The sequence below is a fragment of the Balaenoptera physalus genome (assembly GCF_965194825.1).
Source record: "Balaenoptera physalus genome assembly, chromosome: 12".
Taxonomy (NCBI): Eukaryota; Metazoa; Chordata; class Mammalia; order Artiodactyla; family Balaenopteridae; genus Balaenoptera; species Balaenoptera physalus.
In genome coordinates this window covers 89,082,040-89,099,077 of record NC_138897.1, presented here as the reverse complement: position 1 = coordinate 89,099,077, position 17,038 = coordinate 89,082,040, and the positions used below count along the sequence as shown (strand labels likewise).

The following is a 17,038-nucleotide window of genomic DNA, read 5'->3' as shown; positions in this document are numbered from 1 at the left end:
TAAGTTGCCTGAGTCTGAGTACCTGAAGTGCTTATGAAAAAGAGATTCCAAAGACACCCAGACCAACTTGAACTGGAATCTGCAGAAGAGCTTGGAAATCCACTTTTTACAAGCCAATCTGATGATTCTTGAGTTCAGGCAAGTTTAGCCCAGAAATTATTCCAGCAGGATCCCAGATCTCTGCAGATGCAGGGAGGTGGGTATCTTAGGGGAAGGATGGAAGATGCCCAGGTTTTCTCTGGGGAGCAGTGGAGCGTTTCACACAGGGGCACCTGCCCCACCCTACTCGGTCCCAGTCAGAGGGCCTTCTGGGGACAGGGGAGGGTGGGTCCTGGTGTATGTGATGCAGGATGGAGGCAAGAAGCTGCAATAGGATAAAGGAGGGCCCCCTCCCCCACTCAGCCCACCAAGCTGCTGTGGCCATGTCCAAGTCTGCACAGAAGGACAAAAGCTTAAGGCCACACTTTCCCACAACCAACTTTCACTTCAGCCAGAGCACTTTGTTTTTATAAAACCACTTTCTATATCAGGTTTATGGGATACAACGAGCTGTCAAACACAAAGGCCCTCTGGGGCCAGGTAAGTAACATATGAAGCTGGGCTGGTATCAGACAATAGGGAGTGGTGGGGACTGTGGCAAATACATCTCCTGGGTAAGAGGTAGCTGCAACTCAGCTCCTGTTCATTGTTGCTCTGCAAGAAGGCGGGCCCAGTAATGCTGCTGCTGGATCTTCCGATTTCTTAAGCAAAGCCAGAATCAGTCTACGTAAGATTTTTTGAGTGTCTAGGCTCTGAGCCAGATTTCCAGGCTCGAAAACTTATCCTCTTTGGACATCAATTTTTGTCATCTGCAAAATGGAGAAAAAATTCCTCCCAAAATGCACAACCTGATCATAAAGATGAGGAAGTATCAGAGAAACAAGACAGAGGCAGCATTCTACAAAACCACTGGCTCAGACTCTTCAAAAATGTTGATATTACAAAGGACAAAGAAAGGCTGTCCCAAATAAAAGGTGACTAAACAGACATGACAACTCAATGCAATGCATGATCCTGGATGGAAAAATCACTTCAAGAAAGGACATGATTGGGACAACAGGGAAACTGAAAACGAATGTTGTATTAGATAATAGTATCACATCAATGTCAAATTTCCTGAATTTGATCATTGAATTGTGGTTATGTAGAGGAATGTCCTTGGTTTAAGGAAGAAATCTGTAACTAATGCATATGCCTCAGGGGGAAAACATACTGTCATTCTCATTATTCACGGTTTCAGTATTTGTGAATTTGCCTACTTGCTGAGGTCAAACAGGGTGACCCTCTGCCTTCTTTCAGCTCATGCTGTAAACAAGTATCCTTTTCACAGTCTATTTAGTGCTACATTTTTCACATTTTGGTGCTTTTTGTTGGTGATTTCACTGTTTAAAATGGTCCCCAAGGGTTACAATGAAGTGCTGTCTAGTGTTCAGAGCACAGGAAGGCTGTGATGTGCCTTACGGAGAAAATACGTGTGTTATGTAAGTTTCAGTCACAAATGAGTGATAGTGCTGTTGTGATAGCGATAGCATATAAGTTCAATGTTATATATAACATATATTAAGGCGTCTTTAAAAAGAAACACACAAAAAACAAGGCTGTGTTTTGATTGGTTGACAAAAATGTTGTGACCAGAGGCTCGCAGGAATATAACCCCATATTTCTCTTAGGAGAAATACTCACTAATTCAGTGTTCTGTGACTATAGAACAGAACCACTGTGAATAAGAATTGACTGTATATATATTTCAGTTACTCTTCATGGAGCTTTTGGGGGTAGGTTTGAAATTTCCCAAAATGTTGAAAAAATTTTTTTTGTTTAGAGGCTCACCTATTGGGGCACCAGGAGAAATACCAGGCAGTCCAGACCCAACAAATACAGACACAAGAGGAGGTGTCCCTTATGAGTATATTTCTGTGTTCGCACACGCACACACACGCACACAATCGACACTGAACGGGGAGGGGGGTCAAGACGGAAAGGACAGGAGGCATCCAGGTGGCACTGGCACAGGGGAGGAGGAGGGACAAAGGGAGCGTTTGTCCCCTCTCTGGCTCCCACCGGTGGCTTCTGAACAGGAGGTGAACCTGGAGCTGGAAGAACAGGAAGTGCTTATTCTCTTAGAGGAAAGTTTCAAAGTGCAGTAATTTCTCTTTAAAAAAGGCCTCTTCCCTCCACTCTCTGCCCCCTGACAAAAGCCCAGCCCCCTACACAGGCTGTCCTTGAGGCTGGGCCAGGACAAGGTCGTGGGGAAGGGTGTAAGGCCAAAGCTCCTAAGTGCCCAGCCCAGGAGGGCTTAGGCATAGTGGCTGCCGGGGGTCAGGGGGTGGTCCCCTCTGTGGTCCAGCTGGTCCTGCAGGCGGGCAAACTCGGCCAGCTCATTGAGCTCCTGGAACTGTCGGTCCGTCTTATGGCTGACCAGTGAGCGGTAGAAGTGGACGGCGAAGACGATGAAGATCAGGCCGAAGGGGACCATGATGGTGGTGGAGGCGATGGCGGCGGCCTGGCCCGGGGTGATGCCGCCGGTGCTGCCGCTGACGTTGGCGGCCGCGCCGCTGGCCGGGGGCTTGCTGGTGGGCCGCGCCTGACCCGGCTGTTTCTTGAGAGGCAAGAACTTGACCCAGCAGAGCAGCACGACCTCAGCCAGGAACAGCAGCGTGCCGATGACAGTGGAGAAGGCCCAGGCCAGCTCGATGTGGCGGTGCATGCGCTCGTGGGGAGACTCTTTGACTGAGTTGAGGTTGTGCACGTTGCTCACCGCCTCGATATTGGGCAGGATGCAGGTGCTGATCATGAGCGCAAACAGGTGCACGGCCACCAGCACCGTGGTGCAGGCGCTGAAGGCGATAAGCAGCCCCGGCGGGTAGTCGTGGTCAGCGTCCAGCTGCACCTCCACCATCGCCACCTGGGGTTGGGGGGGAGGAAGAGGTGGGCTAAGTGACAGGATAGTCATGGCTCAGAAGCTCTCCTCCCATCAAGCTCTGGGACCCTGGGTAAGTCACTTGGCCTCTCTGAGCCTCAGTGTCCGTATCTGTATAGTGGGGATTATAAGACCCACCCACTTAGGGTTGAGAAGTGGCAGAAAGTACTGGTAGAGAGCGCAGGCTTGGAGCCCGGGCTGCCTGGATTTGAATCCCAGTTCTGCCACTCACGAGCTATGTGTCCTTGGGAAAGTCACTGAACCTCTCTGTGCCTCAACTCTCCTATTTGTAAAGTAGGGATATTGTATCAGTTCATAGGATTATTTTAAAAATTAAATGAGAGCTCCTGGTAGATGGCAAACACCTCCCAAATAGTAATCATCACAAATGGTTAAAATGGTAAGTTTTATGTAAATTTCACTATGACAGAAAAAGTTTACATGAATGAAAAAAGGCTCCCTCCCTGTTGGCACCACACTCCCAATTCCCAAGCAGAGGTTTCTTTTTGAAAATTATTCTATTTTTAAAAATAAATTTATTTTATTTATTTTTGGCTGTGTTGGGTCTTCGTTGCTGCACACAGGCTTTCTCTAGTTGCAGCGAGCAGGGGCTACTCTTCATTGTGGTGCATGGGCTTCTCATTGCGGTGGCTTCTCTTGTTGCCGAGCACGGGCTCTAGGCACGCGGGCTTCAGTAGTTGCAGCACGCGGGCTCAGTAGCTGTGGTGCATGGGCTTAGTTGCTCCACAGCATGTGGGATCTTCCTGGACCAGGGCTCGAACCCGTGTCCCCTGCATTGGCAGGCGGATTCTTAACCACTGCGCCACCAGGGAAGTCCCAAGCAGAGGTTTCCTCACGCCCTGCTCTGGGGACAAGGAGAGGGGTGGGGTGAAGGGATGAAGGCCCTCCCAGGTCATGCCCAGGCCCTTTCTGAGAACACAGTGCACCAACCAAGAAGGAATTAAGAGAGGCTTCCCAGAAGAGATGGGCTCTGGCTGGGTGCTGCGGTGCAGTCGGCAAGCCCCAGGGCTGATGCACTAGCTGCTCCCCAGTTCCTGGAGACCTGTGGATCCGGGGTCACCAGGGGCATGCTCCAGGCCGGCCACCCACCTCCTCTCACCTGGGCCTTGCAAATCACCCCCATGTGAAGAAGCCAGCTCATCAGATATGGGCCGGGAGAAGCGGGCAGTGGGCACACTGCCAGGGTCTGCCTGCCGAGGCTGGAGGGAGTGGGGAAGCAAGTGCCAATGGCAACAGCATTAAGGAGAATGACCCTTCATAAAGGGTTCGCTGTGTGTGCCAGGCTCAGAAGGGGGAGGCCTGATGCTGAAATGTACCCACGAGCCCCACACCTGCCCCGACCCCTCCTTACTCCTGGGGAGCGGGTGGGCTCCTTCCTTCCCAGCTTTCTTGTTTGTAATGCCTGGCCCTGTTTGCCTTCATTTCTTGTACCTCCACAGCCTTCCTAGGCCTGGAAAGGCAGTGTAGGGCAGTGGTTAGGAGCACGGGCTCTGGAGCCAGGCTGCCTGCTTTGAGCCCTGACTGCTCTGCCCTTTATTAGTCTGTGAGGCTCTGGCAAGTTCCTTCAAATTTCTGGGCCTAAGTTTCCTTATCTGTAAAAAACAGAATATTGCGGGACTTCCCTGGGGGTCCAGTGGGTAAGACTCCGCACTCCCAATGCAGGGGGCCCAGGTTTGATCCCTGGTCAGGGAACTAGATCCCGCATGCCGCAACTGAGACCCGGAGCAGCCAAAATTAATCAATTAATTAATTAATAATTAAAAAATAGAAAATTGGGGGTTATTCCCTGGCAGTCCAGTGGTTAGGACAAGGTGCTTTCACTGCCGGGGCCCAGGTTCAATCCCTAGTCGGGGAACTAAGATCCCACAAGTTGCGCGGTGTGGCCAAAAAAAAAAAAAAGACTGGTACATAGCTCAGAGAGTTGTGAGGACTGAGTTAATCCCACATCAAATACTTAGTGCCTAGCACAGAGTAAACCCTCAAAAAAAGAGGCTTTACTATTATTATTGTTATTCAGTTTAAAAACCTCACCCTCAATCCCAGTGTCTTGATATGAAACCCTCTGGGTTTCTATCCTCCTGTCCGGCCTGAGAACACCAAAGCCAAATTGGCAGCCCTGGGTTTTGGCTCCAGAAACACCCCTGCTTCCCTGGGTGACCTTGGTCAAGACCTTCCCTGTTGTCTCTGAAAAAGGAGGGTATGTGGCAAAATTAAGGTCACCGTCTAGAGCTGATTTGGGGTTGGACACTGAGAATTTGGTGAAAATATTGGATACTCCTTAAGACAGCCAGGTATATACAGTCATATGACTTTGCAGACAATTTCAACAGGAGTCACAGACTTTTGTCTTAGAATTCCCACAACTGATGATTGTATAAACTTTTCATCCCAGGAGTTTGTAAAATGTTTCAAGCCCATATAAATCTGGGGCAGTGCCATGAGGATTTTGACCATTTTTAGGATCACTCACTGGTGGCCTAAGGCCAATGCTGAGATTGCTTAGCACATGCGGGTGAGGGATGCAGGGCAGCAGGGCAGGCCACCAGGGCACGGCAGGTTAAGGCTGCACCCCGGGCTCCCTGGTCTCTGTCCTCAGGCCTGACCACACTGGAAAAGGGGGGCACCTCCGGCAGGGCGTACCTCCTGCCACATCCCCACCCCCAGCACTTCCTCTTCCTGTTTTGGCCTGCTGCCCCGGAACCTGAAACCGGAGAAGGGACCAGCAGGAGAGTCTGTTGCTTGGCTGCCTCAGGTCCACTGGCTACTGATTCACTCACCTGAAATGTCCGGACCCATTAGGCGCATCAGGCCCTGAGCTGGGTGCTGGGGGTCTATACGGCGGCAGGGGGAACGACACACACATATACAGGTAACCAATCTGTTCCCTTAAGCCCGGTATCTCTACCTCTACAGAGCCATTAAGAGTGAACTGGCTCCTCCACTTACAAAGCTGGTGACCTCTCTATGCCACAGGTTCTACATCTATAAAATAGGGGCTGTTATGAGGATTCAACAGATTAATGAATACAAAGCCCTTAGCACAAGACCCGGCATATATATATATATATATATATATATATATATATGCTTAATAAAGTGTCAATGATTACTAGCAACACTATTATTACTTTTTTACAAATGAGGAAACTGAGGCTCTGTGCAAAGGGGTAATAGCATTTTCCTCACACCTGCTACTACAGACTGAATGTCTGTAAACCCTCTAAATTCATATTTTAAATCCTAACCCCCAAGGTGATGGTGTGAGGAGGTAGGGCCTCTGGGGGTGACTGTGTCATGGGGGTGGTGCCCTAGTGCCCTTATAGGAGAGTCACCCCCAGCAGAGACCCCCTCACCACTCCTGCCAGGTGAGGACAGTAGTCAGTGTCTATGAATCAGGAAGCCAGCCCCTCACCAGACACTGAATCTGCTGGCACCTTGACCTTGGACTTCTAGTCTCCAGAACTGTGAGAAATAAACATCTGTTGTTTATAAGCCACCCAGTCTGTGGTATTCTGTTATAGCAGCCCAGACAGACTAAGACAATCACTGAGGGGATTAAATGAGGTCTTGACATGGGTTTTAACAAAGGGCCAGCCCCCAGAAGGTACTCAATAAATCTTAGTTAAAAAGAAAAACGCGGGGCTTAAAGTGGAAGACAAACAGCCCCTGCACGCCCTCAGCTGAGGCTGGTGAGAGCTGACCCCGTGTGCCTGTGTTCTGCTCCCTGGGGAGGGTGAGGGGCTCAGACCCCCACTCTGCGCCTGGCCTGCTCCAGCTCCAAACCCTGGGTACAAGGAGAATGTGTGCCCCACGGCACAGCTGGCGAGATGGCCACCTTGGCAGGACAGAGACCACCTTGCCGGACCCCCAGGCTCCAGAGCCGTACACACAGCTGTTGGGACACACCTGGCCTGGGGACACCCGAATTTCCCCTGAGGTCTTGGGCTGGTGGGGAGCCTGGGCAGCTCAGCCTGTGACCCTGGGCCTTCTGAGGAGAAGGAAGGGGCCTTGCCGTGCTCCGGAAGAAACCCCATCAACCTCGCCGGACCCTACCGTTCCTGGAACTTGGAGCACGCTGGCGGGCTGTGTGTGCCGTTCCCACATTGGGGACCAAGCTCAGTGTCCTGGGGCTGCGCAAACGAATGGCTGGCACAAATGACGGCTCCTCATGAAAACTGTGCACAGGAATAAAAACTACTGCTTTTTTCAGAATGTGTCCCACTTAGGAAACCTCCCCAAGGGCAGGGAGGGTAAACCCAGGGGGGGGCCTCTCGGAATCTGGCAGGCAACTCCCAGGGCCCCAGCTGAGTCCCAGAGAGATCAGATCAGATTGCAAGCAGCTTCGCAAGGTAAATATAGCCAGAGTGCTGTGCCGTTAACCTAAAATAAACAGCTCCCAGCCAGCCACGGGCCTGCTTAAACCTGGCCATATGGGTCCTAAAGGGTGAGGAAGGGCGGAGGGATGGACAGCCCCACCTCACTCTGGTCCGCGGACCTCTGACACCACCACCCCACCACGGGGACACCAAACCTCAAACACGAGCCAAGAAGAGGCTCCTGAGAAGGGTAGGGCCTCGCTGGCCTTGCTGGGTGTCTGCCCACCACGCCCAGATGCCAACCACTCTTCTCACTCCTGTTGGGCTCCATGGAGACCCCTGCCACCTGGCGCCGAGGCCAGGCCCTTCCAAGGCAGCCTTCCCATGCCTGGCCTGACCCGGGCGCCCAACAGCTGGAAGACACAACTCTCCTTTCCCAAGCCTGGGCTTCTCCTGTTCACTGGCTCCGCCAAGCCACAGTCACCCTGGGTCACCCAGCGCTGCCTGAGCCTGCTGGCCCCCCCTCCGATGCAAACTATCTATTAAGAGAGGATTGAGGGCTCATCCAGTAATTTGCAAACTCTTCTGACCACCACAGACCAGTATTCCAAAGGTTTCCATAAATAGACACATACCCATTTATAACAGAAACAAGTTTCCCCAAACAGTAATTATCCTTAAAGCACGCTAAGCCAGGCTCCTCTCGCAACACGTGATGCATGCTGCTGCTTTCTATTTCATTCCACTCTTATTTCAAAAAAAAAAACAAAAAACAAAACACACACACACACACAAAACCTGCTGGTTGCGACTCACTCAATGTCACAAGCCACTAACAGGCTGAACCTGCAGGTTGCGGGGACGGGGTAGAGAACAGGCCTAGCCTTTCTCTTCATCTGGCTAATTTTGACGTCCTCAGGTTTTTACCTTCCAAGTCACCCCTGTTCCACGGCCTCCCAGGTGAGGACGGGGCCATTCATTCGTTCACGGACATTTTTTTTTTTTTGGCTGCGCTGCGCAGCTTAAGGGATCTTAGTTCCTCAACCAGGGATTGAACCTGTGCCCTCAGGAGTGAAAGTGCGCAGTCCTAACCACTGGACCGCCAGAGAATTCCCCTCACGGACAACTTTCATTGAGAACTTACTATGTGCCTTAAGGATCTTGTGGCTCCGCTGGAGAGAAAGCAGGAAGACAGCAGAATCCCTGCCCCAGCGAGGATGACAGGTACTAAACGTTTAGGCAAGTATTTTCAGACGGTGATAAGTGTCCCTCCACCAACGCTCCTCCACCACTGCACTTGCCAAACACGTTCTGAAGATGTAATGACACGTCTGGTTTCCTCCACTCTACTTCCCTGTTTCTCCAGCTTCCAGCACTGGGCCTTGTCCCTCTAGGGGCCTCAGTAAATGAATATTAAAGGCAAGACTTGACCTTCGGGTATTTCAGCCCAGGGTTTCTAAAGTGTCCAAAGACAATCCTATGTAATCCATTGGAAACCCTAACAACTCTCATGACATTCCTTTTTCAGCTCATCCTTTCAACTTTTCAATGTTGTATTTTTATGTACTTTTTTTGTTGTTGTTTTGATTTGTCTTAATGTACTTTTTTTTTTTTTTCTATCTGGCCGCACAGCTTGTGGGATCTTAGTTCCCCAACCAAGGATTGAACCCGTGCCCCTGCAGTGGAAGTGTGGAGTCTTAACCACTGGACCGCCAGGGAAGTCCCCTATGTACCTTTTAATACTCATGTTTTATTAGCACACATATCATTCATTACCATACATATATGTATACATATACACATAGTGTGCATACCTATGTATACATATACACATAGTGTGTGTACATATGTATACAAATACTGAGCCTAGTGTTGACAATATTTTGAGCGGGGTGTGCACTCAAAAAGTTTGGAGACCACTTAAATCAGGGGTCGCCAAACTGGCCTTCAGTGTACTTCTTTGCAAATAAAGTTTTACTGGCACACAGCCATGCCTACTCATTTATCTAAGGTCTGTGGCTGCTTTCGAGCTAAAATAGCAGAATTGAGTACAGGTTTCCCCCTATAATGCACCTCTGAAACCTTCTGTAAGGGGAAATGGACTAAAGGGATGGAGCAATTACCTTAGGAGACATCTTGCTAACAGACGCACAAATAAACCGAGATTAAAGCACAGATGCTCACAGACACAGCTCAAAGCTCTGGCGACTTGATGCAGAGATGCTGAGTGCGGTTCCCGGGAAAGGAGTTTGGTGGTGCCAGTCTCACCCCTCGGGGTGCCTGCTGCCTCTATAACGGCTCGCTGCAAACCAAATGCTGCATGCTATTTTCACTTTTTACCCTTTTTTGGTAAAAGTAAAAATTCTCTTTGGGTTTTTTCAGGTTAGTGAAAACAGGTACTAACGTAGGTCTTTCGTAAAAGCGAGGTGGCATAAAGCGAACTTTCAAAAAGTAGGGGACACCTGTAGTTACCACTGAGACTGTGTGGCCCGCAAAGCTGAAAATATTTACTTTATAGAAAAAGTTGGTCCATTCCTGGGTTAGACCAATGCTCCCAAAGAGGGCTGTCAAACCACAGTCCCAGAAGATTCTCCTCTGAAGAGTTTGTGGTTCCATCCGTTTTCTTTTTGTTTTTTTTGGCCACACCGCACAGCTTTCGGGATCTCAGTTCCCCGACCAGGGACTGAACCCAGGCCGTTGGCAGTGAAAGCATGGAGTCCTAACCACTGGACTGCCAGGGAATTCCCGTGGTTCTATCAGCTTAAGGCATCCCTTCTGGGGAGCATATTAAAGGCCTCCCAGAAGAAGTTCCACCAGGGAGAAACTTGCTCTTGTTTAAACTTTCTCAGTTTCATTTCTCCAGGGAATCGCCTTCCCAACATTAATTACCACAGTGCCACCTTGGGAAGCCCTAGAGCTCTTCTTCATCAGCCCTGGACCCAGCAGAAATCAGCAGAGCTCAACACAGACCCTGGCTGAAAATTCCAGACACGTGCCACAGGCACTTGTGAAGTTTTCCAAAAGGCTTCTCAGCTAGGCAGGGAGTGCCTTCCCCTTGGAGCATTCAGCAAAATTCCATTTGTACACGGCCCAGAGTGCAGAACTGCACATCTGGAAGACTTCAAAGGCCCAGTTTTCAACTAACAACAAGGGAAACGGTGAGAGGGTGGTTGAGTAGAAAAGACTCCAAGTCAGACGGACCGGGGCTTGAACTCTACTAGCTGGGTGATCAGAACCTCTGTAAGCCTCTGCGGAGGCGACAGTACATATGTTTAAGAGCTGTTCTGAGGCTTAAGTAAGAATGAAAGAAAAGGGTCCAGGCTCTTGCCTGGTGTTCAGTAAATAGTAACATCTTCAACTTTATTCAAGAATGCATCATGGAACTCCTCTGCTCCAAAACCTTCCATGGCTCCCCATTGCCGATACCAGAGTTCAAACGTCTCAAACAGCAAGTCAAGGCCCTGCACCATCTAGTCTGGCTAGATTCATCTTCCTCTACTATCCCCAACACACCCTCAACTCCAGCCACACCACACTTTCTGCCTTTTCCTGGAGACCCTATAATTCCTCGCCTTAGTAACTTTGCTCCTAATACTTCCTCTGATAGAGGGTTCTTCCCCAAGTCCTAACTCTACCACCCTCAAGGCTTAGCTGGAATCACATTCTTCTAAATCAGTTAACCCTTATAAAAGAAGCCCTGGGAATTCCCTGGCGGTCCAGTGGTTAAGGTTCAGTGCTTTCACTGTCATGGGCCCGGATTCAATTCCTGGTGGGGGAACTAGGATCCCACATGCCGCAGCATGGCCAAAAAAAAAAAAAAAAAAAAAGCATTCCCAACATCATGGGAACAAGGGTGAGAGAGTTTCCATCATACCGGGACCAGGTACATTCTAAGTGCTTTGCAAATACAAATGAATCCTCACACCAAGCCTATGAGGTTGGTATTACTATTACCCCCGCTTTACAGAAGAGGAAGCTGAGGCCCAGAGACATTAAGCAACTTCCCCAGGATCTCACAGTTATAAGTGGTAGAGCCGGGATTTGAACCCAAGTTGTGTGGCTCTAGAGTCCCTGTTCTTACTCTGCTCTACAATACGCGAGCCTCCCAGCGCTGTCCTCCCACCACTCTCTCTGGTGCTTCCTCTCCCATAGCAGTGGGGCCACACCATGGTCACAGGGCCCCGCAGCTAACCAGCCAGGTAACCTCAGACAAGTCATTCACTGGGGAACCACACCTACCCTCACTCCCCAGGCTGTGAAGATCACAAGAGATAGTACAAGGAGCATACTTAGTACAACGTCTAGCCTATTCCAAGAGCCCAATCAACAATGGCAATGATTACCATGAGTAACGAGCACCGGGACTTCCCTGGTGGGGCAGTGGTTAAGAATCTGCCTGCCAATGCAGGGGACAGGGGTTCGAGCCCTGGTCTGGGAAGATTCCACATGCCGCAAAACAACTAAGCCCGTGCGCCACAACTACTGAGCCTGCACTCTAGAGCCCAAGAGCCACAACTACTGAGTTAGCCCACAAGCGGCAACTACTGAAGCCCGCGCGCCTAGAGCCCGTGCTCCTCAACAACAGAAGCCACCGCAATGAGAAGCCCGCGCACCACAATGAAGAGTAGCCCCCGCTTGCTGCAACTAGAGAAAAGCCCGCGCGCAGCAACGAAGACCCAATGCAACCAAAAATAAAAAAGTAAAATAAAATAAAGAATCTGCCTTCCAAAGCAGGGGACGCAGGTTCGATCCCTGGTTGGGGAACTAAGATCCCACATGCCGTGGGGCAACTAAGCCCGCACACCGAAACTACTGAGCACGCGGGCCACAACTAGAGAGAAGCCCACGTGCCGCAGTGCAGGATCCCACAAACCACAACTAAGACCCGATGCAGCAAAAATAAAATAAATAAATAAATAAATATTAAAAAAAAAAAAAAAAGTAATGAGCACCATAGGAGTAATTTGTTGCTCATCTCCATGCCCCCTGAACTCGGAACATGTCACAGAGGCTCAATAATGTCTTATGATTTGAGCCCTTCCTTCCAACTCATTTTCAGAGAAATTCCAAGCAGCTTCTGAACCCACTCTGGAACCTGGGAACAAAAGGGTGCTGGCAGGTGGAGAACTTGAGGAGGCAGATAATCCAAAAATAATTGATCCCAGGTCACAGAAAGCATTTTGTTTACCCTTCCCAATTATCTACTGCTTAGGCTAACGTTACAGGCTGCCCGCCCCAGCACACCACGATGGCTGCGTGTGCTCACCACGGCCCCAAGGGGACAGGGTCAGGCCGAGGCTGGCTGCCTCTTGCTGAGAGGTAAACTGAGGCACAGATGGCCCGAGTCATGGCACCCTCGGCTCAAGGAGCACTTGCAGGCTGCTTATCATGTGCTACATCCAGGGCCCCTGGTTAAGAGTCTGGATGCTGAGCCCAGACAAGGCCTGCTGTTTCTGGAAATGCCATCAGGAATGGGAATCTTGTCTGCAGACTAGAGAGGGTCCAGCTAAGGTGTACGTCATCAGATCCTGATAATTCCTCAATCCTTCATGGGCCCAGTGGGACCTTGTAATGGCTCCACATGCAAGTCCATGGGAGAGCAGGATATGTGCCTCCTTTGCACACATGAGAAAACTGGCCCCAAAGAGTAAAGACGCTGTCTGAGGTCCCATGGCCTATCTCCCCAGCGCATCAGGGCACCTGGCCAGGCCCTTCCACCCATGAAAGGGGAGTCTCTCCATCCCCTCCAGGCTCTTGGGAGACCCTCCCTGAATCTCACCTTGTGCGCAGGTGAGTCTGGCATCCTCACCAACTCTCCCACCCTTGGAAATCAAAGGTCACGTCATGTCACTTCTTCTGGTTTTCCAGGTCTCTAGGAAGGAAGCCCTCTGGGGGCAGGAAGTTGGTTGTGCTGACTCACAGGCCACGGGAAAGTAGTCCAGGAAACCTGCTCACTCTAGCTTCCACGGCGCTTGGCTGCGTGGCACCCCTTCCTCTCCAAGTATCCTTCACGAGGCTGGGTGTCTTTGGTGGGAGCGGGGTGCGGGCAGACCCGCCCTGCTGAGCACCCGCTCTCCACCCCAACGCCATCTCTCCCATTCATTTCCGGATTCATGGCAAAGGCAGTCACTCTCCTGTAACTGCTTCCGCAGAACGGAGGCTGTCATGGGGTTTAGCCTTCCCTGCTGGCAGAATTTTGGGGATTTCATCAGTGGCGCCAGGAAGCCTTCTCCACCCCGACTGGGTAAAATAAAGGTCCCCAAGAAACAGCCTGGGTTGAGTCAAGGCCCACCAAGTGCCGCTGGCCGCCCCTGCTGCCTGACTTCCCCACACTGTTTTTAGCAAGAGGAAGAGGGAGGTGACATCTGATTAGAAGGCCCGGCTTCTAAGAGACGATTCAAGAAGGCAGGAAAGCTTCACCCATCAGCTCCTTACTTCTCCTGGAGTGGGAAGGGGCCTGGGCAGCTGTGAATTTATGACCCCAAGAAAAAGAGGAATAGGCATATCACCATCTGAAACCCAGAGAGCTGCTGTGAAGAGCCGACACCCCCTAACTGTAACATTTTATTTTGCTTAAGAGAAGTTTTTCTGCTCTATTTCTCGTTCCCTACAAGGCCTGCTCCTAACAGGTCCCTGGCAGGACATGGCTCAAAGCTCCATACACCACAAATGGCACAAGTGTCCAAGAGAGTTCTGGACGTCAGCCGTCCTGGGTTCAAATCCCGCTCCAGCAGGTGAGCTGTGTGGCCTCGGGAAAGTCCCATGACAAAACTACCTCAAAGGGTGGTCGAGGACTTAGTTTATAAGTTAGGGAACCTACACAGTGCCAAGCACCTAGTGGGTGCTTGGTAAGTGTCAGCTATTCCTAGGATTTGGGGCTGACAGAACAGCATCCCTTCATATAGACCTAAATTAAAAGCTAGAGTGACACTTCTTACAAACACATACATTCTCTCCTCCCCTCTCAAAGGCTTCCTCGATTAAATTCTTAGCTGATAGAACAGCATCCCTTCATATAGATCTAAATTAAAAGCTAGAGTTACACTTCTTACAAACACACATTCTCTCCTCCCCTCTCAAAGTCTTCCTCGATTAAATTCTTAAAGTCAGAGAAACTTGAGTAGCAGCCTTCATTCACCAATTCAGAAACCGAGGCCCACATAGGGATTATTAGTCTGAGGCCGCACAGGCAGCAAGCGGCAGAGCCGGGAGAGCTCTTCCCCAACCTCAATCACCTGGCCTTTCCACCGTGGCCCCAGGGTGCTCTGGGACTGCTAAGGGCTTCTAAAAAGCTCTTGCTCCCGTGCATCGCCCACTAGTTTGCGGAGCACAGGGAGAGTGCCAGACACGCTCCTTTCCCAAGAAAACACGAAGGGTGCAGCCACTCCCTCCCTCAAGGCCAGGAGCTTACCTCACTCACTGGTGAGGCAAGAGTGCTGTGGGCTAAAAACCTTGGGGGAGGGGGAGCAGACCCCATTCATGCAGGCTGAGGTCACTGAAAGGTGATAATCAGGACTTGTTCTGTAGCTCCCTGCCCCGGGGAGACTCCAAGATCCCCAGCATGAAGGCATCCTCGGGGCCACTTCTCAGCCCAACTTGCAGCCTCACCTACCCCACTCCCCAGAGGCTGGTTCTCACTCCGACCCAGCCCGAATGGGGAGCAGAAACTAAGCCCACCGGCTACATCAAGAAAGAGCCCATTCAACGGGAACATGTCCCACGCTCCTCCCCCACACCCAGTGACTCAGTGGCAAGTTTCTGGAGAAGAAACTGAGGTGGGGAGCGGTTGTCAAACCCCCAGGCTGAGGCCTCGGAAAATGCCATAGGAGACAGGGTGTCGGGAAATCCCCTCTACTAGGTAATAAAAGAACCTGGCCCCAAGTGTGGGGGAAGTAGGGAGACGGCTCAGGGGTCCTTGACCTCCCAACCTCCTGATACCTGCTTCCAAAGAGATCAGACCACGTTGTCTTTCCTTTCCCCCTGAACATATGTGGGAATGTCTTCTTACAGATCTACGTCGAGGATCCTGTTGTTTCTCCCTCCTTGCTGCATCAAGCTTGCCCATCTGAAGGTATCTGAGCCCCCCAACCCTGGACATGTGTATGATACACAGTCTCCCACATCAGGTGTCACTTGTCGCCCACCTCTCATGTCCAGCACCTCTGGACCCCTCCAGCGTCCACGACAGCTTTCTCCCAGCTCTTCCCTTCACCCCCAGCCCGCCTGGCCCGCCCAGCCAGCTCCCCTGTGGGCCCCGTCAGGGCTGCGGGCGACAGTGGCCAGACCTGAAAGGGGGCAGGGCAGGGTGGCCCGAGCTCACCATGGCGAAGCCGGAGAGCAGAGCCGAGGTCCGGCTGGAGGCTTTGAGCTTGGCGCGGCTCAAGTAGAGTTTGCGCCAGGACAGCGCCTGCATCGAGTGCTCGTTTAGGCTCATCACCTCCGAGTAACTCTGGCCGATCCAGTCCGGGTAGGTCACGGCGGGCGGCGGGGGCGACGGCGACCCCGGCGGCTCCCCGTCCCCGCTGCGGCGGCGGCTCCGGCGGCTGCCGCTGGTGGTGTTGCCGCAGCTGAGGGGAAGCTCGGGGCTGTTGCTGCTCGGGGGCGGGGCGGGCTCCGGATGCATGGAGCACGCTGAAAAGGCGCGGGCCGGCCCAGGCGCCTGCGAAGGCAGCGGCCCCCACCTCCCCGCACCTCCGCCTCCGCCTCCGCCTGAGGCAGCCGCCGCCTGGCCCCCTGCGCGGGTCCGGCCTGACCCGGCCGGCCGCCGAGGACGAGGAGGTCGAGGAAGCTACTACAGCACAAGCTCACAGGCCCGCCACGCCGCTTGCAAAAGCCCGGGGCTGCAGAGACGAGAGCCTGCGCGCGAGCCAGCGTCCCGGATCCCCGGGCCCTGGATCCCCGGCGCGCGCCACGATTGGCCGCCGCCGCGGGCTGATTTGCATGCGCCCCGCCCACGAGGAGGTGGGCGTGGCCTGAGCCAGTCAGGTGACTCGTCCCATCGGACGGTACCGCCCACAGTCCCTGGCCCCGGGCTGTCAGCGCCCGCGCCTCTTCCTGGAAGTGCCCCAGCACCCGGGCCTCACCGCTCTCCTGCTGCCGGCGCCTCCCATCTCCGCAGCTGCCCCAATGGCCCTTCTCCCAGAGCTCGAACTCCTGGGTGGCGCCTCCTGAAGCCCGTTTCCCCCTTGGAACAAGGTGACTTAAGGTCTGCAGAAAAAAAGAGCAGACTGTGATCTGGAGTTCATTCATTCTCTATTTATTGAGCACCTGCTGGGTGCCAACACTGTTCTGGGCACTGAGGGTAGGCTGGTGAACAAAATGGACAAAATCCCCTGCCTTCGTGGAGCTTACATTCTAGTGGCGGAGACACGCAAACACCGAGGAGTAAACTATAATAGTTTAGAAGGTGATACATGTATAGAAAAAAATAAAGCAGGGAAAGGGGGCACTGGTAGTGCGGGGGCTGCAATTTTAATTGAAAATGCTCTGGACAAGGCGTTTTGTTGTTGTTGTTGTTGTTTTAGGGCAGGGGTTTTTTTGGTCTGTTTTGTCCAACTCGTTCACTTACAGTTCACTATCTTCTGAAACAAGCCGGGGTGCAGGATCATAAACCCATTCAGTAAGTTTGCTGCGCACCTATCAAATGCTAGGCTGAGGGATTCCAAGAAAATGGTAACTTTCATGGAATCTTATATTTTAGTGAAGAGAACAGGCAAACAACAAACAAAATAAGTTCACGTCT

The 17,038-nt window shown here is 51.8% G+C and overlaps 1 protein-coding gene across 1 annotated transcript; it reads right to left on the bottom strand.

The window, feature by feature from the left end:
* Positions 1-1,933: 1,933 nt before the first annotated feature.
* On the bottom strand, positions 1,934-16,124 carry LOC309640018 (calcium release-activated calcium channel protein 1). Its single transcript, XM_082418094.1, has 2 exons — positions 15,617-16,124; positions 1,934-2,944 (listed from the first exon to the last, which is right to left on the bottom strand). Exons 1-2 carry the CDS (start codon positions 15,917-15,919, stop codon positions 2,336-2,338), a joined length of 912 nt encoding a protein of 303 aa, XP_082274220.1. The 5' UTR covers positions 15,920-16,124; the 3' UTR covers positions 1,934-2,335.
* Between the last annotated feature and the right edge of the window lie 914 nt (positions 16,125-17,038).

Bases quoted from the DNA above. Each gene is read 5' to 3' on its own strand.
- LOC309640018 (XM_082418094.1), bottom strand. From the start codon at position 15,919: ATGCATCCGGAGCCCGCCCCGCCCCCGAGCAGCAACAGCCCCGAGCTT. The intron at 2,945-15,616 runs GTGAGCTCGGGC...CCCCAACCCCAG, and splicing joins TGCTCTCCGGCTTCGCCATG to GTGGCGATGGTGGAGGTGCA.